This window comes from Oncorhynchus tshawytscha, unplaced genomic scaffold (genome assembly GCF_018296145.1).
Source record: "Oncorhynchus tshawytscha isolate Ot180627B unplaced genomic scaffold, Otsh_v2.0 Un_contig_5476_pilon_pilon, whole genome shotgun sequence".
NCBI classification, from domain to species: domain Eukaryota; kingdom Metazoa; phylum Chordata; class Actinopteri; order Salmoniformes; family Salmonidae; genus Oncorhynchus; species Oncorhynchus tshawytscha.
Window position 1 is genome coordinate 10,280 of NW_024609127.1, and position 17,495 is coordinate 27,774.

The 17,495-nt window shown below is 50.5% G+C and overlaps 1 protein-coding gene across 1 annotated transcript; it reads left to right on the forward strand.

The window, feature by feature from the left end:
* Positions 1-9,960: 9,960 nt before the first annotated feature.
* Positions 9,961-16,029, forward strand: LOC121838634 (serine/arginine repetitive matrix protein 2-like). Its single transcript, XM_042314246.1, has 3 exons — positions 9,961-11,815; positions 12,002-15,685; positions 15,816-16,029. The coding sequence occupies exons 1-3, from the start codon at positions 10,054-10,056 to the stop codon at positions 15,821-15,823; spliced, it is 5,454 nt and encodes a 1,817-aa protein (XP_042170180.1). The 5' UTR covers positions 9,961-10,053; the 3' UTR covers positions 15,824-16,029.
* Positions 16,030-17,495: the final 1,466 nt, after the last annotated feature.

The window sequence follows — 17,495 nt, forward strand, 5'->3', positions numbered from 1 at the left end:
CCATGCAGACCAGGTTATATTACCCAGGTCACTGTGTGTCCATGCAGACCAGGTTATATTACCCAGGTCACTGTGTGTCCATGCAGACCAGGTTATATTACCCAGGTCACTGTGTGTCCATGCAGACCAGGTTATATTACCCAGGTCCCTGTGTGTCCATGCAGACCAGGTTATATTACCCAGGTCACTGTGTGTCCATGCAGACCAGGTTATATTACCCAGGTCACTGTGTGTCCATGCAGACCAGGTTATATTACCCAGGTCACTGTGTGTCCATGCAGACCAGGTTATATTACCCAGGTTACTGTGTGTCCATGCAGACCAGGTTATATTACCCAGGTCACTGTGTGTCCATGCAGACCAGGTTATATTACCCAGGTCACTGTGTGTCCATGCAGACCAGGTTATATTACCCAGGTCACTGTGTGTCCATGCAGACCAGGTTATATTACCCAGGTCACTGTGTGTCCATGCAGACCAGGTTATATTACCCAGGTCACTGTGTGTCCATGCAGACCAGGTTATATTACCCAGGTCACTGTGTGTCCATGCAGACCAGGTTATATTACCCAGGTCACTGTGTGTCCATGCAGACCAGGTTATATTACCCAGGTCACTGTGTGTCCATGCAGACCAGGTTATATTTCCCAGGTCACTGTGTGTCCATGCAGACCAAGTTATATTACCCAGGTCACTGTGTGTCCATGCAGACCAGGTTATATTACCCAGGTCACTGTGTGTCCATGCAGACCAGGTTATATTACCCAGGTCACTGTGCGTCCATGCAGACCAGGTTATATTACCCAGGTCACTGTGTGTCCATGCAGACCAGGTTATATTACCCAGGTCACTGTGTGTCCATGCAGACCAGGTTATATTACCCAGGTCACTGTGTGTCCATGCAGACCAGGTTATATTACCCAGGTCACTGTGTGTCCATGCAGACCAGGTTATATTTCCCAGGTCACTGTGTGTCCATGCAGACCAAGTTATATTACCCAGGTCACTGTGTGTCCATGCAGACCAGGTTATATTACCCAGGTCACTGTGTGTCCATGCAGACCAGGTTATATTACCCAGGTCACTGTGTGTCCATGCAGACCAGGTTATATTACCCAGGTCCCTGTGCGCCGCCCCATGGACCTCCCGGTCGCGGCCGCCTGCGACAGAACCCGGGCTCGAACCCAGAATCTGTGTTGGCCTTAGACCACTGCGTCACCCGGGAGGCCCCTAAGTCAGGTGTATTTTAAATCCAATCTTCAGGTCAGCTGGTTGTCCATGTCTACCTGGTAGTTAATGTGTCCCTGGTTTGGCCAGAGAGTCCACTCTACTGGACCTAGTTAAAGATTCACATTGGATTGTATACGGATGTTATATACAGCGTTGATCCTCTTGTCTTTTAAATGTTCCTCACTGCTGCTGTCAACTCCCATCTCTCCCTGTTTTCTATCATCTCTGGTATTGGGCATCTCCGAAGGAGCTGTTGTATTAGCTATTGATCTCTCTCTCTCCCTGTTTTCTATCTTCTCTGGTATTGGGCATCTCCGAAGGAGCTGTTGTATTAGCTATTGATCTCTCTCTCTCCCTGTTTTCTATCTTCTCTGGTATTGGGCATCTCAGAAGGAGCTGTTGTATTAGCTATTGATCTCTCTCTCCCTGTTTTCTATCTTCTCTTGTATTGGGCATCTCAGAAGGAGCTGTTGTATTAGCTATTGATCTCTCTCTCTCCCTGTTTTCTATCATCTCTGGTATTGGGCATCTCAGAAGGAGCTGTTGTATTAGCTATTGATCTCTCTCTGTTTTCTATCATCTTTGGTATTGGGCATCTCAGAAGGAGCTGTTGTATTAGCTATTGATCTCTCTGTTTTCTATCATCTTTGGTATTGGGCATCTCAGAAGGAGCTGTTGTATTAGCTATTGATCTCTCTCTCTCTGTTTTCTATCTTCTCTGGTATTGGGCATCTCAGAAGGAGCTGTTGCTATTGGACCAAAACACAATTTTCAGGGTGTTGGGGGGGTTTCTGTAATTCCTCCCACTTAATGCTGCTCTTTCATTAACCTCTCAGCCTATCTCTGGTCTCATAACGTCTCTGGTCTCATAACGTCTCTGGTCTCATAACGTCTCTGGTCTCATAACGTCTCTGGTCTCACAACGTCTCTGGTCTCATAACGTCTCTGGTCTCACAACGTCTCTGGTCTCATAACGTCTCTGGTCTCATAACGTCTCTGGTCTCATAACGTCTCTGGTCTCATAACGTCTCTGGTCTCATAACGCCTGTGGTCTCATAACGTCTGTGGTCTCATAACGTCTCTGGTCTCATAACGTCTCTGGTCTCATGACGTCTCTGGTCTCATGACGTCTCTGGTCTCATAACGTCTGTGGTCTCATAACGTCTCTGGTCTCATAACGTCTCTGGTCTCATAACGTCTCTGGTCTCATAACGTCTGGTCTCATAACGTCTCTGGTCTCATAACGTCTCTGGTCTCATAACGTCTCTGGTCTCATAACGTCTCTGATCTCATAACGTCTCTGATCTCATAACGTCTCTGGTCTCACAACGTCTCTGGTCTCACAACGTCTCTGGTCTCACAACGTCTCTGGTCTCACAACGTCTCTGGTCTCATAACGTCTCTGGTCTCATAACGTCTCTGGTCTCATAACGTCTCTGGTCTCATAACGTCTCTGGTCTCATAACGTCTCTGGTCTCATAACGTCTCTGGTCTCATAACGTCTCTGGTCTCATAACGTCTCTGATCTCATAACGTCTCTGGTCTCATAACGTCTCTGGTCTCATAACGTCTCTGGTCTCATAACGTCTCTGGTCTCATAACGTCTCTGGTCTCATAACGTCTCTGGTCTCACAACGTCTCTGATCTGAACATGGACAGATTCCTGTATGAACCTCTACTTTCTCAACGACCACCCTGTGAAGGATAACAACAAGCCATTTACTGCTGTTTAGAACAGAAGGATTTTTTTTTTTAACGGGACCTGAGACATCTTTGTGTTGTTGTCACCCTCACTGAATCCTCTTCTCTTAAACCTACAGAGTTTAAGAGACACTATGAAGCCTATAAGGGGCATTTTTAAAGGGACACTTACAGGATATTATCTATTTCCCCAGAGTCTCGCGGATACCATTTTTTATATGTCTGTGTGCAGTTTGAAAGAAGTTGCTAACTAGCATTAGCGCAATGACTGGACGTCTATGGGAACAGCTAGCATTCTAGTAGGTGTAATGACTGGAAGTCTATGGGGATTGGATCACATTCTAGCAGATACCCATAGACTTCCAGTTATTACACCTACTAGAATGCTAGCAGATACTCATAGACTTACAGACATTGCGCTAATGCTAGTTAGCATCGGCTCACAAAACTACCTCTAACTTCCTTCACGTTGGACTCAGGGACATAACATTTTTAATAAAAAGCTAATAAAAGTTGTCACTTTTCTCTCCCCACGGAGACCCCTCCCAGACAGCTCCAGCTAAAGTCTTGCTTGAGAAATTGCTCTTTGCTAAGAATTATTTATTTATTTTTGAACATTTTAATTGAAAACAATCACCATGAGGTACTTAAATGTTACCCAGAAACGATTTGATATTGAGACAAAAAACAAAATGGCTGCAATGGACCTTTTAAACTCTCAAAGGCATCCAGCAGGCCAGGAGCACTATCTAGGGAATAGGGTCTATAGTAGTACCACTATATAGGGAATAGGGTCTATAGTAGTACCACTATCTAGGGAATAGGGTCTATAGTAGTACCACTATCTAGGGAATAGGGTCTATAGTAGTACACTATCTAGGGAATAGGGCTCTGGTCTATAGTAGTACCACTATATAGGGAATAGGGTCTATAGTAGGAACAAGTCTCTGGTCTATAGTAGAATAGGGTCTATAGTAGTACACTATATAGGGAATAGGGTCTATAGTAGTACCACTATATAGGGAATAGGGTCTATAGTAGTACCACTATATAGGGAATAGGGTCTATAGTAGTACCACTATATAGGGAATAGGGTCTATAGTAGTACCACTATATAGGGAATAGGGTCTATAGTAGTACCACTATATAGGGAATAGGGTCTATAGTAGTACACTATATAGGGAATAGGGTCTATAGTAGTACCACTATATAGGGAATAGGGTCTATAGTAGTACCACTATATAGGGAATAGGGTCTATAGTAGTACCACTATATAGGGAATAGGGTCTATAGTAGTACCACTATATAGGGAATAGGGTCTATAGTAGTACCACTATATAGGGAATAGGGTCTATAGTAGTACCACTATATAGGGAATAAGGCTCTGGTCTAAAGTAGTACCACTATATAGGGAATAGGGCTCTGGTCTAAAGTAGTACCACTATATAGGGAATAAGGCTCTGGTCTATAGTAGTGTACTATATAGGGAATAGGGCTCTGGTCTATAGTAGTGTACTATATAGGGAATAGGGTCTATAGTAGTACCATTATATAGGGAATGGGGTCTATAGTAGTGCCATTATATAGGGAGTAGGGCTCTGGTCTAAAGTAGTACCACTATATAGGGAATAGGGCTCTGGTCTAAAGTAGTACCACTATATAGGGAATAGGGCTCTGGTCTATAGTAGTACCACTATATAGGGAATAAGGCTCTGGTCTATAGTAGTACCACTATATAGGGAATAAGGCTCTGGTCTAAAGTAGTACCACTATATAGGAATAGGGCTCTGGTCTATAGTAGTACCACTATATAGGGAATAGGGATCTGGTCTATAGTAGTACCACTATATAGGGAATAGGGTTCTGGTCTATAGTAGTGCACTATATAGGGAATAGGGCTCTGGTCTATAGGAGTGCACTATATATATATATATATATAGGGTGACATTTGGGACAGTGATCATATGTCTCACGCCTGAGGACACTCCCCTCCCCTCCTGATGACTGACACTAGTCTAGATGGTGGTGTCTCACCTCTCTGGGGACACTCCCTCCCTCCTGATGACTGACACTAGTCTAGATGGTGTAGTCTCACCTCTCTGGGGACACTTCCCTCCTGATGACTGACACTAGTCCAGATGGTGTAGTCTCACCTCTCTGGGGACACTCCCTCCCCTCCTGATGACTGACACTAGTCTAGATGGTGTAGTCTCACCTCTCTGGGGACACTCCCCCTCCTGATGACTGACACTAGTCTAGATGGTGTAGTCTCACCTCTCTGGGGACACTCCCTCCCTCCTGATGACTGACACTAGTCTAGATGGTGTAGTCTCACCTCTCTGGGGACACTCCCCTCCTGATGACTGACACTAGTCTAGATGGTGTAGTCTCATCTCTCTGGGGACACTCCCCTCCCCTCCTGATGACTGACACTAGTCTAGATGGTGTAGTCTCACCTCTCTGGGGACACTCCCCTTCCCTCCTGATGACTGACACTAGTCTAGATGGTGTAGTCTCACCTCTCTGGGGACACTCCCCTCCTGATGACTGACACTAGTCTAGATGGTGTAGTCTCACCTCTCTGGGGACACTCCCCTCCTGATGAATCCAATCTGTTCCATTTCGTATTTCTTTACTAACTCAGGATATGTTCATGCTCTGAATACACTGACCGTATTACCATGGTTACACTGACCGACCCAAACTCAGACTAGGTTCTAATGCGGTATTACCATGGTTACACTGACCGACCCAAACTCAGACTAGGTTCTAATGCGGTATTACCATGGTTACACTGACCGACCCAAACTCAGACTAGGTTCTACTGCGGTATTACCATGGTTACACTGACCGACCCCAAACCCAGACGAGGTTCTACTGCGGTATTACCATGGTTACACTCCTCAATACCAGTAACAGCCTTGTGTACATCTCACCTCTCTGGGGACACTCCCTCCCCTCCTGATGAATCCAATCTGTTCCATTTCGTATTTCTTTACTAACTCAGGATATGTTCATGCTCTGAATACACTGACCGTATTACCATGGTTACACTGACCGACCCAAACTCAGACGAGGTTCTACTGAAGTATTACCATGGTTACACTGACCGACCCCAAACCCAGACGAGGTTCTACTGCGGTATTACCATGGTTACACTCCTCAATACCAGTAACAGCCTTGTGTACATCTTCAGGTGATTTCTTTGTTGTTTCCAACTGTCTACATATTTAAAATAAATACCTGAACAGAAATCAGTTATTTGATACATCGATTTGAATGATACATCGACTCTGAATGATAAATGTTTAATTGTTGTAGTGAAGCGTTTAGTTTTGCTGAAATCTTTTTCTTTCTACATTTTGCTTCAGGTCTGTGATTTTTAAAAATATTATTTTGATTGATTTGTGTTAAAATAAATAAAACATCTTTAAAGAGGCCCTTTGATGCCGTGTTGCTCTGCTCTAAATGAGTTGGGATTTGAAATGTTATATTAATAAATGTATTTATTGTCTCCAGTACTTGCCCCATTTAGACCACTAGGAGGTGATGCTGACTGAATCGGGAAGAAGCTGGTACTCTAGCAGTACTTAAGTAGTATGTTAAAGTATTTGGATTTGTGGTTTGGGGGTATCTGTACTTTACTATTTTATATTTTGGACAACTTTTACTTCTCTACATTCCTAAAGAAAATAATGTCATTTTTAATGATGTCAGAGTGTTGGGGTGTGTCCCCTGGACATCTGTAAATACATTTTTCTCTGATGTCGCCCAAAAAGTACTGTTCCCATTTTGAATGCTTAGATGTCAGAGTGTTGGGGTGTCCCCTGGACATCTGTGTCCCCTGGACATCTGTAAATGATGTCAGAGTGTTGGGGGTGTGTCCCCTGGACATCTGTAAATGATGTCAGAGTGTTGTCAGGGTGTGTCCCCTGGACATCTGTAAATGATGTCAGAGTGTTGGGGTGTGTCCCCTGGACATCTGTAAATGATGTCAGAGTGTTGGGGTGTGTCCCCTGGACATCTGTAAATGATGTCAGAGTGTTGGGGTGTGTCCCCTGGACATCTGTAAATGATGTCAGAGTGTTGGGGTGTGTCCCCTGGACATCTGTAAATGATGTCAGAGTGTTGGGGTGTGTCCCCTGGACATCTGTAAATGATGTCAGAGTGTTGTGTCCCCTGGACATCTGTAAATGATGTCAGAGTGTTGGGGTGTGTCCCCTGGACATCTGTAAATGATGTCAGAGTGTTGGGGTGTGTCCCCTGGACATCTGTAAATGATGTCAGAGTGTTGGGGTGTGTCCCCTGGACATCTGTAAATGATGTCAGAGTGTTGGGGTGTGTCCCCCTGTAAATGACATCTGTAAATGATGTCAGAGTGTTGGGGTGTGTCCCTGGACATCTGTAAATGATGTCAGAGTGTTGGGGTGTGTCCCTGGACCCTGGACATCTGTAAATGATGTCAGAGTGTTGGGGTGTGTCCCCTGGACATCTGTAAATGATGTCAGAGTGTTGGGGTGTGTCCCCTGGACATCTGTAAATGATGTCAGAGTGTTGGGGGTGTGTGTCCCTGGACATCTGTAAATGATGTCAGAGTGTTGGGGTGTGTCCCTGGACATCTGTAAATGATGTCAGAGTGTTGGGGTGTGTCCCATCTGGACATCTGTAAATGATGTCAGAGTGTTGGGGTGTGTCCCCTGGACATCTGTAAATGATGTCAGAGTGTTGGGGTGTGTCCCCTGGACATCTGTAAATGATGTCAGAGTGTTGGGGTGTGTCCCCTGGACATCTGTAAATGATGTCAGAGTGTTGGGGTGTGTCCCTGGACATCTGTAAATGATAAGGAATTTGAAATTAGTGTTGGGGTGTGTCCTTTGCTTAATATTTTTTATTTTTTTTGATACTTAAGTATATTTAAAAACAAACAAACAAACCCACTGTTCCTAGACCAGTTGACCCACTGTTCCTAGACACTCAACCCTTATGGGGGTCGCCTCTATAAAGACAGGCTGTTATCACCTCTCAACCCTTATGGGGGGCCTCTATCGCCTTATCTATAAAGACAGGCTGTTATCACCTCTTAACCCTTATGGGGGTCGCCTCTATAAAGACAGGCTGTTATCACCTCTCAACCCTTATGGGGGTCGCCTCTATAAAGACAGGCTGTTATCACCTCTCAACCCTTATGGGGTCGCCTCTATAAAGGGGTTATCACCTCTCGCCCTCTATAAAGACAGGCTGTTATCACCTCTCAACCCTTATGGGGGTCGCCTCTATAAAGACAGGCTGTTATCACCTCTCAACCCTTATGGGGGTAAAGACAGGCTGTTATCACCTCTCAACCCTCTATAAAGACAGGCTGTTATCACCTCTCAACCCTTATGGGGGTCCTCTATAAAGACAGGCTGTTATCACCTCTCAACCCTTATGGGGGCTGTTATCACCTCTCAGCCCTTATGGGGGCTGTTTATCACCTCTATAAAGACAGGCTGCCCTTATGGGCGGCTGTTTATCACCTCTCAGCCCTTATGGGGGCTGTTAACACCTCTCAACCCTTATGGGGGTCTCGCCTCTATAAAGACAGGCTGTTATCACCTCTCAACCCTTATGGGGGCTCTATATCACCTGTTATCAACCCTTATGGGGGGCTGTTATCACCTCTCAGCCCTTATGGGGGGCTGTTATCACCTCTCAGCCCTTATGGGCGGCTGTTATCACCTCTCAGCCCTTATGGGGGCTGTTAACACCTCTCAACCCTTATGGGGGTCGCCTCTATAAAGACAGGCTGTTATCACCTCTCAGCCCTTATGGGGGCTGTTATCACCTCTCAGCCCTTATGGGCGGCTGTTATCACCTCTCAGCCCTTATGGGGGCTGTTAACACCTGTTATCTCAACCCTTATGGGGGGGTCGCCTCAACCCTATAAAGACAGGCTGTTATCACCTCTCAACCCTTATGGGGGTCGCCTCTATAAAGACAGGCTGTTATCACCTCTCAACCCTTATGGGGGTTATCACCTCTCAACCCGCCTCTATAAAGACAGGCTGTTATCACCTCTCAACCCTTATGGGGGTCGCCTCTATAAAGACAGGCTGTTATCACCTCTCAACCCTTATGGGGGCTGTTATCACCTCTCAACCCTTATGGGGGCTGTTATCACCTCTCAAGCCCTTATGGGGGTCGCCTCTATAAAGACAGGCTGTTATCACCTCTCAAACCTTATGGGGGTCGCCTCTATAAAGACAGGCTGTTATCACCTCTCAACGCTTATGGGGTCGCCTCTATAAAGACAGGCTGTTATCACCTCTTAACCCTTATGGGGGCTGTTATCACCTCTTATGGGGGCTGTTACCCTTATGGGGGCTGTTATCACCTCTTAACCCTTATGGGGGCTGTTATCACCTCTCAACCCTTATGGGGGCTGTTATCACCTCTCAACCCTTATCAACCCTTATGGGGGGGGGCTGTTATCACCACTCAACCCTTATGGGGGCTGTTATCACCTCTTAACCCTTATGGGGGTCGCCTCTATAAAGACAGGCTGTACTTATTTGAGCTGTTCTTGCCATAATATGGACTTGGTCTTTTACCAAATAGGGCTTTCTTCTGTATACCACACCTACCTTGTCACAACACAACTGATTGGCTAAAACGCATTAAGAAGGAAAGAAATTCCACAAATTAACTTAAGGCACACCTGTTAATTGAAATGCATTCCAGATGACTACCTCATGAAGCTGGTTGAGAGAATGCCAAGAATGTGCAAAGCTGTCAAGGCAAAGGGTAGCTACGTTGAAGAATCTCAAATATAAAATATTGCTAAATTTAAGTAGATTTTTTTCCATATGAGACCACCAGTGCTTTGTGTTGACTGGTGGGTTAGAGTTGTTGACCGTCTGTTCTGCGCTGGTATAAAGCCTCTCTGCCTTCATTAATAAACCGACTTCTGTTGTGTGGTCATTGTTTCTGTGATGGTAATGATTCTCCATAAGAGTCCTACGGTTTAGTTGGTGAATCTAATGAAGCGGCTCCTTTTAAATTAAATTAAAGATTTTTCCCCTGTCTATCTCTAGCTCCCTGTTGCCCCCGGATGAACCCCAGAGGGAAGCAGAGGATGCTGGGATGCCCGATGCCCCAAGTGAGAGGAGCTCTGCTCTGGAGGCGGTGCGCTCCACGTTATGCCCCGCCCATCGCTCTCTGCTCCAGCGAATCCTGAGGCTCGCCCACCAGCAGCACCGTCTATCATTGGCCTACAGAGACGCCCATCGCCGCCTCGTCCCGCCCCCAGACCCTCTCTGCGGCCACCTGGTGGCCAAACAACAGGACGACACTTCCTCTCCTCCTTCCTTCACTGGCTGTTGGAGCCGTAGTGGAGCCACGCGTCCGACTGACTGGAAGACACCAGGTGGTCCAGGCTGTTGCTGCTGGCTGCCTCCTGTCTGTTTCTGCCTCCAGAGCCTCCGCTGCCTGTCCTGCCAGAGCCTGTCCCTGGGACACATCACCACTGGGGTTCGCTCCTCCTCTTCTCTGTGCTCTTTCACGTCCTCCTCTTCTCGTTCATCCTCCGCTCTGTGTCCTAATCCCTCAGTCTGTCCCGTGGCCTCTGTCTGTTGCTCCAACCCCCAGCCCTGCGCCTCCTGCTGCTCAGAACACACCTACCTGGCCCCGGTCAGACACACAGCCCCGGGAGGAGGAGGAGGAAGCGAGTGCCCTGTCCTCAAGAGAGAGCGATCCCGCACCCCCTCTCCTCCCCCTCTCTCCCCCATACCCTCAGACATGGACGGTAAGGAGGAAGACAAGCCTCCCTCTCTTCTGCAGCAGGAGGGGGAAAAAGAAGAGGAGGCTGGGTGTGGTGGGGCGGTGGGTGAGGACAGGGAGCAGCAGGACCTGGTGGAGCGTTTCAGTGACAAACTAAAGACAATCAGGCCCCAGGAGAAGGATCCTCCACTCAGCTCTGCCTTAGCCAATCACAACCTAGAGAAGGATCCCCACCTGACGACCTCAGCCAATCAGCACATTGCAGAGTCCCAGGCCGACGCCCACCTGAGTGAGATCATCACCACCGTTCTGAACACGGGTGGCGGCAGCGACTACAGCCTAAACGACATGTTGCATCACCATGACAACAACGAGAGCCAGCCACCTCGGACGCGTTCCCGGCGGCGACAGGAGGCCCTGGCTGCCATGGCGACTTTGCCCGACCAGTCGTCCACCCGGCGCCAGACTTTGCTAATCAAACGGGAGCTGGCCAGGCTGAACCAATCGCTGGGCAGGAGGCTGTCGCTAGGGAAGAACAAGAGCCGCAGTGCCACGCCCTTTTCTACCTGCTCCTCACCTGAACCAACCCCTGTTACAGCAGAGATAGACAGAATCACAGAGGAGGAGGGCGAGACCGGTAGAGTGAAGGAGGGCGAGACCGGTAGAGTGAAGGAGGGCGAGACCGGTAGAGTGAAGGAGGGTGAGACCGGTAGAGTGAAGGAGGGTGAGACTGGTAGAGTGAAGGAGGGAGAGACCGGTAGAGTGAAGGAGGGAGAAACCGGTAGAGTGAAGGAGGGTGAGACTGGTAGAGTGAAGGAGGGAGAGACCGGTAGAGTGAAGGAGGGAGAAACCGGTAGAGTGAAGGAGGGAGAGACCGGTAGAGTGAAGGAGGGCGCGACGGAGAAGGTGACAGCAGAGAAGGTAGGTCCAGTGAGAGTCACGAAGGATAGAGTCGGCATGAAGGAGGAGATGGAGAAACCCCCAGTCCTCTCCTCTACACAACAGAGTCCCCCGCAGGAGGACCAACACAAACCAGAGAGCTGGAACATCACCTGTCAGGACAGCAGTAGGAGTGACCTCCCTGAGAAGAGGAGAGAGGAGGAGTCACCAGGTAGTACCAGCAGTGGTCTTCCTGAGAGGAGTAGAGAGGAAGAGGAGGAGTCACCAGGTAGTACCAGCAGCACCTGTGACCATGGCAGTGGTCTTCCTGAGAGGAGTAGAGAGGAAGAGGAGTCACCAGGTAGTACCAGCAGTGGTCTTCCTGAGAGGAGTAGAGAGGAAGAGGAGGAGTCACCAGGTAGTACCAGCAGTGGTCTTCCTGAGAGGAGTAGAGAGGAAGAGGAGGAGTCACCAGGTAGTACCAGCAGTGGTCTTCCTGAGAGGAGTAGAGAGGAAGAGGAGGAGTCACCAGGTAGTACCAGCAGTGGTCTTCCTGAGAGGAGTAGAGAGGAAGAGGAGGAGACAGCAGGCAGCAGCAAGGACAGTAGCAGAGTGTCAGCCAGGAATAGCCCTTCCCACCCCTGCAGAACCAGGAGAGGCAGCAGGTCCCAGCCAGGCTGCAGCAGCCAGGTGGTGGTGGGGAGGAGCAGCGAGGCTGGGAGGTCCAGGAGGAGCATCGTCCCTCCCCAGCGGTTCTCCTCCTACGTCACAGAGCCCAGGATGATGTATTCTGCTGCCTGTTTCTCAGAGAGGATCTTCTCCGCCCAGAGGGCGCCAAAGGATCGGCAACCACTCAATGCCCCCAACACCAATCGCACAGACTCCCCGTCCTCGGACACAGACACGGCTGAGGGGTTGGGCGAAGCAAGAGAAGAGGAATTACCGCTGGCATCCAGTCCTGAGGATGTCAGTCAGGAGAGGAGGGGAGGCAGAGGCTGTAGATCAACAGCAAGAGGTCAGAGTTCAGACCGTGAGTCACAGAGACGAGGTCAGGTGATTCCCGTCACTGCAGCTTCCTCTGAGCAGCAGAGTCCCCCTAAACAGCGCTCCCAGAACAGGGCAGACGTTAGGCTCAGAGCAGCCAAACCTTTTGGGCGCTTACGCTCCTCCCACTCCGGCCAACAGTTCCAACCAGCGAGCCCTCAGACAGCCTCCAGGCCAGAGGTCCCCACTGGTCAGCCTCAGTACATCAGCCCCATCAAGCTGATGTTTGTGTCTGCAGTAGTGGGTGAGGAGGGGGTGAGGTACACCCTGAAGGCGGCTGCACCAGGATCCAGCTGGCATGGACAGGAGACCTTTGACCCCTGTGAGGAGTCATCGTGGGCTGGAAGTCCAGAGAAGACCCCAGAGAAGACTCATAATCCACCGAAGACCAGGAGTCCACCGAAGACCAGGAGTCCCCTCCAGACCAGGAGTCCACCGAAGACCAGGAGTCCACCCCAGACCAGGAGTCCCCTCCAGACCAGGAGTCCACCGACCAAGACCAGGAGTCCACCCCAGACCAGGAGTCCACCCCAGACCAGGAGTCCCCTCCAGACCAGGAGTCCACCCAAGAACACCATATCGTCATCACCAAAGCTGTGTGGAACAACGAGAGGAGGAGAGGGGGGTAGCCCGCCAAAACGCTCTCCCGGGTCCCAGAACGGAGACGGCTCGCCTCCTTTTCGTGAAACCACCCCCACAAAGCGACGTCCGGGACGTCCCAAGAAGCTGGGCCCCCAGCTGGAGAAGAGGGCCAAGAGGCCAATCGGCCGCCCGCCCAAGCAAAGGGGTGTAGAGCTGAGCTGTGGCTCCAGGCAGGGTGGTCAGGACCAGTCCAGTGGAGTTCCTTTAGGCTGCAGCACCGGGGAGGAGGGCAATGAGGAGAGAGACCCAGCCAACAGGAACCTGAAGATCACCGTGGTGTACGGACGTTCCCACAGGACCAAGAGGACAGTGTCGGAGGAGGCTGCTTGTCTCCAGGCTACAGAGCAGCTGATGGATCTGAACTTCGTCAGACCGGTGAAGGAGAAGAGGTTCGCTCCCCACGCCAGCAACAGCAGCAACATTATCAAGTGCCAGAAGCTGCAGTGTACCGCGGCCATGCGTCGTCCAGGGAGACCCGCCAAGGTCAAAATCTCCGGAATCTCCGTTACCGTCACCACCACGTCGCCGGGGAAACGCAAGATCCACATGAACCGGGACAGGAAATCTCCGGAGAAGCTCTGTCAGCGGAAAGCCCTCCTTCCTGAACCCGAGCCTTCCAAAGAGCCCAGGAAAATCAGCAGCACGCCGACTAGCGAGGACGCCTCTCGGATGCAGATAGAGAGAACGACAGAGTCCAAGGATGGAGCGAGGGAGCGACAGACCCAGACTCCTCCTGTGTTGGCAGTGCGTCACTCTGTGAGAGTGAGGAAGCCTTCAGTGTACCTGCTTCACTCTGTAGCCACCTCCACCTCTAGGTCCCTGAGCCACAGTACCGCCCTGCTGCGCCGATCCAGACAGCTACTGATCAACAGGGCCAGCAGCAAGGGCAGCCATCGCAAGAGGAAGGAGGAGGGAGGAGAGGACACCCCAGGGCGGGAGGAGCTGCTGTCCGGGAGGGAGGAGAGTAGGAGCGAGGGAAGAGGAGGGGTGTTGTGTGAGGACCTGAGCCAGGTAGCGGGGGTTTCGGTAGACTCCATTTTCCCGGCCAGCTCCAGCGAGGCGTTGAGGTGGTGGCCCGTCTCCTCCGACCAGGACAGCCTGAACCAAGAGCTGGCTCGCAGGATCCGCCTCATATCCCAAAGCTGGGTCGCTGCCGCTGCCACCCACACCACCAGGACGGGGACGATCATGTCCGCCAAGCAGAGACTCGACGACGACTCTTTGTCCTCCTGGAAGCCAGAGGTTGGGTCGGCAGTGCGGCTGCTGTTTGACCGGCGCTGCAGTGTGGAGAGGCTGGCCTCCTGGTTCATGCAGACCACTGAGACTCAGTCTCTGGGCATTGTGAAGAAGACCAGCTCCCGAAACCCCTATGAGCTCCTGCACTACCCCCGGAACGCCAGCAGGGAGAGCGTCTTTCCCAGCCCGCAGACAATGCGACTACGCAAACACATCAAGAAGTTTGCCAAAGCTGTGCCGAAGAGCCCCGCCCAGCTCCGTCTGGCCCAGGAACGGCTCCGACGTGGAAGAGAGCTGAATGCCAGGCGGCGTCTGTTCACTGCGAGGCCGACGTCTGGCGGGCTGCGTCTCAGAGCTCCTTGGAGGAAGGTCAGGGCCCTCGGGACGTACAGAACCACTCTGCTCAGAGTCAGAGAAAAGTTCCTCACCTGGACCCTCAGAGCCAAGCAGCCCAACAGGCTGATCTGGAGGAGAAGCCTGGTGGAGGAAAGCAACTCACCTCACCAGGTCTGGCCTTCTGCTCAGACCAGGGAGGAGCACACCAGGTCTCCACATCACCACTGTCTACCTGCCTCCTCAGAGACCAGTCATCCCTGCAGCCCCGACCAGCTGACAGGCCTCACCAAACAGCAGCGTCTCAGCTCTAAAGCCTGGAGTCCAGAGAGACTGAAGGAGTGTTGCGTGTTCCTCAAGAAGATCAACTCCCCCGACACAGAGTCCACCGTTGAGAAGGAGTGGGACGTCTGCACCGTCAATCTAGACGACACATACTGCCACGACGAGACCAGACAGGAGGAGAGGAGCGGAGAGGACGACAAAGCTGTGAAAACGGAGAGAAGGAAGAGGAGAGTTCCCTGGAAGGAGTCTAGCGGCTCGCCGCAGGAGGTGATGGTTCAGGAGCACAACCAGGTCCGAGCCAGGAACAGGAGAGGCAAACAGAAAAATTCAGGGAAGGCCACGAGCCAATCACAGACCCCGCCGCCAGCGAAAGCCACGAACCAATCCCCGACCCCGACGCCAGCGAAAGCCATGAGCCAATCACCGACCTCGCCGCCAGCGAAAGCCACGAGCCAATCACCGACCCCGCCGCCAGCGAAAGCCACGAGCCAATCACCGACCCCGCCGCCAACGAAAGTCATGAGAAAATCGCGTGGGAGGGGCCTGACCGGGCCACGGTGGCGTGACTTTATACTGGGTAATGACTTTATCATCCTGTTGTTTCATTTACATTCTGACAGTCAAGTAGCCTTAATCTGGACCCATATTGTTGTAGTTATAGATCATTGTTTTATCACAAAACATTCTACTCTCCCTCATCTCTGCAGGAACCTGACTGTCCTCCGTCCCGTCCCCACGGTGACTGTGTTGTAACTGTATTGGCGGGACGCTCCTCCCTCCGTCTCCACGGTGACTGCGTGTAAACAACTCGGTGCCTTCAGACTGCCCCTTGGCATTATGTAGCAGAAGGAAAAGTTTAACCAGAAGAAGCTTACCATTGCACTATTCAGCCCCCCCCCCACACACACACTGCTTTAAAAATAAAAAAAACTGTGTATGTTTGTACAGAATGTTTGTTTTTAAAACTTTGACACACCTTTCTTCTGCCTTGTCTGATACAGCTACCAACCCATCAAGTTCTGTTGTAATGAGCCTGGAGGCCCGTTTGGGAGAGTACACATTCAAACACTGCGTCTACAATGACACCCTATTCCCTATATATAGGGCACTATTTTAGACCAGAGCCCTATGGCACCCTATTCCCTATATATAGGGCACTATTTTAGACCAGAGCCCTATGGCACCTATTCCCTATATATAGGGCACTATTTTAGACCAGGGCCATATAATGTTCAGGTCTAAAGTAGTGCACTATATAGGGAATAGGGTGCCATAGGGCTCTGGTCTAAAGTAGTGCACTATATATGGAATAGGGTGCCATAGGGCTCTGGTCTATAGTAGTACCACTATATAGGGAATAGGGTGCCATAGGGCTCTGGTCTATAGTAGTGCACTATGTAGGGAATAGGGTGCCATAGGGCTGTGGTATAAAGTAGTGCACTATATATAGGGAATAGGGTTCCCTTTGGGTCTGATTCTCTCCTCCATGATGTGTGCACTTCCCTCGTGGATTTATAAACATTATAGATGTAAACATCAGTTTGGGAGGGAGGGAGTTTCACCTTCAGCTTGGGAGGGAGTTTCACCTTCAGCTTGGGAGGGAGTTTCACCATCAGCTTGGGAGGGAGGGAGTTCTACCTTCAGCTTGGGAGGGAGGGAGTTTCACCATCAGCTTGGGAGGGAGGGAGTTTCACCATCAGCTTGGGAGGGAGGGAGTTTCACCTTCAGCTTGGGAGGGAGGGAGTTTCACCTTCAGCTTGGGAGGGAGGGAGTTTCACCTTCACCTTCAGCTTGGGAGGGAGTTTCACCTTCAGCTTGGGAGGGAGTTTCACCATCAGCTTGGGAGGGAGGGAGTTTCACCTTCAGCTTGGGAGGGAGGGAGTTTCACCTTCAGCTTGGGAGGGAGGGAGTTTCACCTTCAGCTTGGGAGGGAGGGAGTTTCACCTTCAGCTTGGGAGGGAGGGAGTTTCACCTTCAGCTTGGGAGGGAGGGAGTTTCACCTTCAGCTTGGGAGGGAGGGAGTTTCACCTTCAGCTTGGGAGGGAGTTTCACCATCAGCTTGGGAGGAAGGGAGTTTCACCTTCAGCTTGGGAGGGAGGGAGTTTCACCTTCAGCTTGGGAGGAAGGGAGTTTCACCTTCAGCTTGGGAGGAAGGGAGTTTCACCTTCAGCTTGGGAGGAAGGGAGTTTCACCTTCAGCTTGGGAGGGAGGGAGTTTCACCTTCAGCTTGGGAGAGAGTTTCACCTTCAGCTTGGGAGGAGTTTCACCTTCAGCTTGGGAGGGAGTTTCACCATCAGCTTGGGAGGGAGTTTCACCTTCAGCTTGGGAGGGAGGGAGTTTCACCTTCAGCTTGCGAGGGAGGGAGTTTCACCTTCAGCTTGCGAGGG